Source organism: Sinocyclocheilus anshuiensis, unplaced genomic scaffold, assembly GCF_001515605.1.
Source record: "Sinocyclocheilus anshuiensis isolate Anshui unplaced genomic scaffold, SAMN03320099.WGS_v1.1 scaffold154, whole genome shotgun sequence".
In the NCBI taxonomy this organism is placed as follows: domain Eukaryota; kingdom Metazoa; phylum Chordata; class Actinopteri; order Cypriniformes; family Cyprinidae; genus Sinocyclocheilus; species Sinocyclocheilus anshuiensis.
The window spans coordinates 2,714,586-2,719,600 of record NW_015546101.1 but is presented as its reverse complement, the minus strand read 5'-3'; the positions used below and the strand labels follow the sequence as shown (position 1 = coordinate 2,719,600).

Below are 5,015 nucleotides of genomic sequence, written 5' to 3'. Positions count from 1 at the left end.
TTTGTTTTTCTTTATTTCTTTGTAAATGTTCATATGTATATCTTATGTATATAAAACACTAAAATGCCTGCACACTGGTGCATTTACAAATTGATGTTTTATATTCATTTCATTAAATATTTCTTTTACATTTCAGAATATAAAGCAATGTTATATATATATATATATATATATATATATATATATATATACAAAAAGTACCGATACGAATACCGTTAAAGTACCGGATCGATAAGCAGTATCTGTAAGAGTAGTAATACCATTAAAACCTTAACGATACCCATCCCTACTGATAACAATTGTTATAAATGCTCAAAATGTCTTCATTTTGTAGAGGAGGGCTGTGGTTTCTTTTTACATGAACAGGTGTGAAAGACCAATAACCATGGGAAAAACCATTTAAGACAGAAGAGAAAGTGCTCAGTGCTTCCCTTTGTGATCCTTTATGGGGAATGTGGTGTGTAAGAACCGCACCAACTAATGCCTTTTAGTTTGACCTGGGGTGAATAGCTGTGGCGATGCAGCTGTTCACAGATGTACTGTAGAACTAGTGCGAGTGTTGGATTCTTGATTGAAAGGGGGAACAGAACGAGAGAATAGAAAGGAAGGAAGTACGAGTTCTTTGTTTTCACATCCAGAGCTGAGCGTTTTGCCCATCCCAGCATTTTAATGTTCTTTGCTCTGTCTCACATTCCCGGTACTCTCACCTGTGCTGTGTAGCCGGATCTCTTTTGCTTCTAACGGCACCCACCAACCAGGTTCTTTGTGGTCACTAGTGCTCTTTATCTGCACACTGCATTTCTCCACAGAGCCTACGCATTCCTGACGAGATCCAGCTGCTCTCACAGGGCCCAGCTCTTGTCTGATTTGACAGTGATTTCACTGTAAATAAAGCAGTATAAATAAAGCCAAATAACCCTGCTGCTTGTCACGCAGCCGCCCCTCCCCCACCCCAAACTTTCCCGCTTCTTATCCGCTCGTGCATACAATACCACACATTGTAGCGCTACTTTAAATGGTCTTCTCAGCTGCCTACGCCCTCTTTCCTTTCCTTTCCCTCCCCCTAGCCACAAGAATCTGTGAGCACCCTCTCTCGTGAATGTGCCATGTGTTTATGAGCCTCACTCAGCTGAATTCTCATCACTGTGAGCCATGTGAAGACAAAAGCGGACTCAACCATACTGCTGTGGCGTACAGTGATGTTTTGATATTCTTAACCCTTTCTATCAATACATACAGTGAAAACTGTAATTACTTAACTTACTTGTAATACTTAATTACTTGTAATTACTTACCTGAACAGTAACGTTAGTAGACCTTCATGGAAAAATTAAAGCACTGTTTATTTCATTTGTATCTTTGTTTTATTGTATTTGTCAGTTTGTTTTACTTTATTTCTTTGTAAATGTTCATATGTATATCTTATGTATATAAAACACTAAAATGCCTGCACACTGGTGCATTTACAAATTGATGTTTTATATTCATTTCATTAAATATTTCTTTTACATTTCAGAATATAAAGCAATGTTATATATATATATATATATATATATATATATATATATATACAAAAAGTACCGATACGAATACCGTTAAAGTACCGGATCGATAAGCAGTATCTGTAAGAGTAGTAATACCATTAAAACCTTAACGATACCCATCCCTACTGATAACAATTGTTATAAATGCTCAAAATGTCTTCATTTTGTAGAGGAGGGCTGTGGTTTCTTTTTACATGAACAGGTGTGAAAGACCAATAACCATGGGAAAAACCATTTAAGACAGAAGAGAAAGTGCTCAGTGCTTCCCTTTGTGATCCTTTATGGGGAATGTGGTGTGTAAGAACCGCACCAACTAATGCCTTTTAGTTTGACCTGGGGTGAATAGCTGTGGCGATGCAGCTGTTCACAGATGTACTGTAGAACTAGTGCGAGTGTTGGATTCTTGATTGAAAGGGGGAACAGAACGAGAGAATAGAAAGGAAGGAAGTACGAGTTCTTTGTTTTCACATCCAGAGCTGAGCGTTTTGCCCATCCCAGCATTTTAATGTTCTTTGCTCTGTCTCACATTCCCGGTACTCTCACCTGTGCTGTGTAGCCGGATCTCTTTTGCTTCTAACGGCACCCACCAACCAGGTTCTTTGTGGTCACTAGTGCTCTTTATCTGCACACTGCATTTCTCCACAGAGCCTACGCATTCCTGACGAGATCCAGCTGCTCTCACAGGGCCCAGCTCTTGTCTGATTTGACAGTGATTTCACTGTAAATAAAGCAGTATAAATAAAGCCAAATAACCCTGCTGCTTGTCACGCAGCCGCCCCTCCCCCACCCCAAACTTTCCCGCTTCTTATCCGCTCGTGCATACAATACCACACATTGTAGCGCTACTTTAAATGGTCTTCTCAGCTGCCTACGCCCTCTTTCCTTTCCTTTCCCTCCCCCTAGCCACAAGAATCTGTGAGCACCCTCTCTCGTGAATGTGCCATGTGTTTATGAGCCTCACTCAGCTGAATTCTCATCACTGTGAGCCATGTGAAGACAAAAGCGGACTCAACCATACTGCTGTGGCGTACAGTGATGTTTTGATATTCTTAACCCTCGGCTCTGTGGGCCTCTAGATGGGGTCTGTAACAAGATCCCTCTCTCCCCCACCTCACAGAATGTGTCTCTCTTTCTCTTTGTTGAATGGAAAATAAGCAGACTACAAGAAATAGACGCAAGGAGACTGACAAAATGCATCCACACACCGCTTTAAGAGTCAAGATGAGGAAGAAATTTGTCGAAATATGTGAAAGCTTAAAAACTTGCTGGTTTCGTTTGTGCCATTAATAACAGTACGACCAACTGTTTTAAAGCTTTTCTTTCTCTCTGTGTTTTTTTTTTTATAGCTGGCTGGTTGTGTAATCTTGGGGGTTTCACTCTGGCTTCGTCATGACAATAAAACAAGCAGTCTTCTGGACCTGAAGTATGAGGGCACAGAAGCACCCAGCACCTTCTACATCAGTAAGAGATCAGTTTCTCGATTTCCCATTATTATCCTCTTTTCTCATCGAGTCTCATTTATTTTCCATCTCTCATTCCTCAGTCTCTCATCCCAGTCTGAAATCCTACCGCTATATGTGGTCACATAAAGTGGCTTGACTTTAACAAAGTCTCGTATGAATAATTTGAATGCATTTCTTTACCCAGGATTAATTGAGTGTTCTCAGTTTTTCCTCTGGGTGGCAAACATGTTTTATAAGCAGTTCTAATTAGCAATGCACTGAAATTTTGGCAACTGAAAAAAAAAAAAGATTTTCAGTTTCGGCTAAATGGTTTTTGGGTGCTGAAATCATTGTCACACTTCATTTAGACTATAAATGATGCGAATAGCAATATGTAAAATTTCTTCAGCTGAAATATTGAGAGGCAGCTCGTTGCCAAAGAACTTTACTAGGATTTGTTCAATTTATCACCTAGTACCGAAATTGAATTACCGAAACTATGTTTTCAGTTTCCGTTTTTTGCATCACTAGTTCCAGTATTTTCAGTGAGTGAACAGGCACACTGCCGCTAAGAATAAACACAGTAGTGTTAAACACAGATGCTGCTCTTGCCCAGTGATTCCTATTGCATATTTTTTATTTACTTTGTTTTTAAGTGGCACAAATATCCATTTTATTACATTTATACAGTATGTGTGTTAAAGGAAATAAAATTATAAAAATAAAGAAAGATCTTTTGCTCAATAAATATTTAGCTCACTGGGTAACTGTATTGGTAAGGAGCAGTGGACCCAGCAGTGACTCGCACCCAAATTAATTTTGTAATTTCACCCACAAGGGAAGTCAGTTGAACCACATAACAGAAGAAATGCTAACTTTAGTACTAGCTGATGGTTTTGTGTCTGTGTAGAAGGTTTAAAAGTTTTGCACTTTAGTTTCCACAACAGTATAGATGGTTCAGTTTCTTCCTAGTGATTGATGACAAGTAATTTTCCAAATACAAATCTACAGATCAGTTGACTTCCATGGAAAACTGATTGGATGGTTCACCTGGACATTTGTGAGGTCAGAAGTTAGTGTCAAGGACTCTTACAGATGCACAAGTGGGCTGTTTCTGATGGCAACTGTTAAAAGCATTTTGTTTATTCAGGAAGGCCTTGTGTCTGTCAAGGCACAGAGGTTAACAAGTGGGTAAACAATTCTCCAGTTCAGTCAAAGCTATTATAGGACCTTACTGAGGTGCGGATTTCAAGAGAGAAATCTCTTATCTATAGCTGAAGTGTCAACAAAAACTATTTAAAGGAATAGTTTATTCAGCTTTTTGTCATTTTTATGACTTTTTTTCTATAGGGCTTTTAATGCCCTGCAAATGTAAACATTGTGCTTATTATTGTTGTTATTGCAAGTTGTGTTAATTTAAATATGGCACCACCAAGGTTGGCTTGACATAGTTCAGTCGTGTAGGCCATTGTTTACCAGCTATCAGCTGGTATTTTTTTAAATGCAACATTCAATGAAAAATATACAGAATAAAAATATTCTCTAATATTTTAAAATTAAAGGCACAATATGTAAGATTTTTTTATTAAAATATCCAAAAACCACTAGAACAGTTATATATTTTGCTGACTTGTGTACTTACATTATCCCAAATGTTTTGAAGAATGTTTAAATCCAGAGAAATAAGCAATTTTAACTAGTGACACGGACCGTGTCTATAGTGTCATTGTGTTGCCTGCTAATGACGTCATACACCCTCGATTTCCGGTTTTGTTTTGTAGAAAACATGGAAACACCAAAGACGCTTTAATATGTTATGCGTTTTATTAGACAGGTGACGACCGCACAGCGTAGCATTATAACAGAACTAACAGAATCTAGAATGATAAAGCTGCTTTACCCCACATACTCGCAACCGGAAGGAGCGGACGCGGTCGACTGTGGCATAATAAAAGCTCCACTGCTTTCGAGCCGTGTGTCACGCTCATTCAGCGGCCTCGTCTCGCTTCGACGGCTTTCAGCCTCACCC

The 5,015-nt window shown here is 38.8% G+C and overlaps 1 protein-coding gene across 1 annotated transcript in view; it reads left to right on the top strand.

Annotated features, from left to right (window-relative positions):
• Nucleotides 1-5,015, top strand: part of LOC107700472 (CD81 protein-like) — a 41,689-nt gene that overhangs the window by 20,586 nt on the left and 16,088 nt on the right. Inside the window, exon 2 of the mRNA XM_016502133.1 lies at nt 2,891-3,005. Coding sequence (XP_016357619.1) covers nt 2,891-3,005 — 115 coding nt within the window. The remainder of the gene's footprint in view (nt 1-2,890; nt 3,006-5,015) is intronic.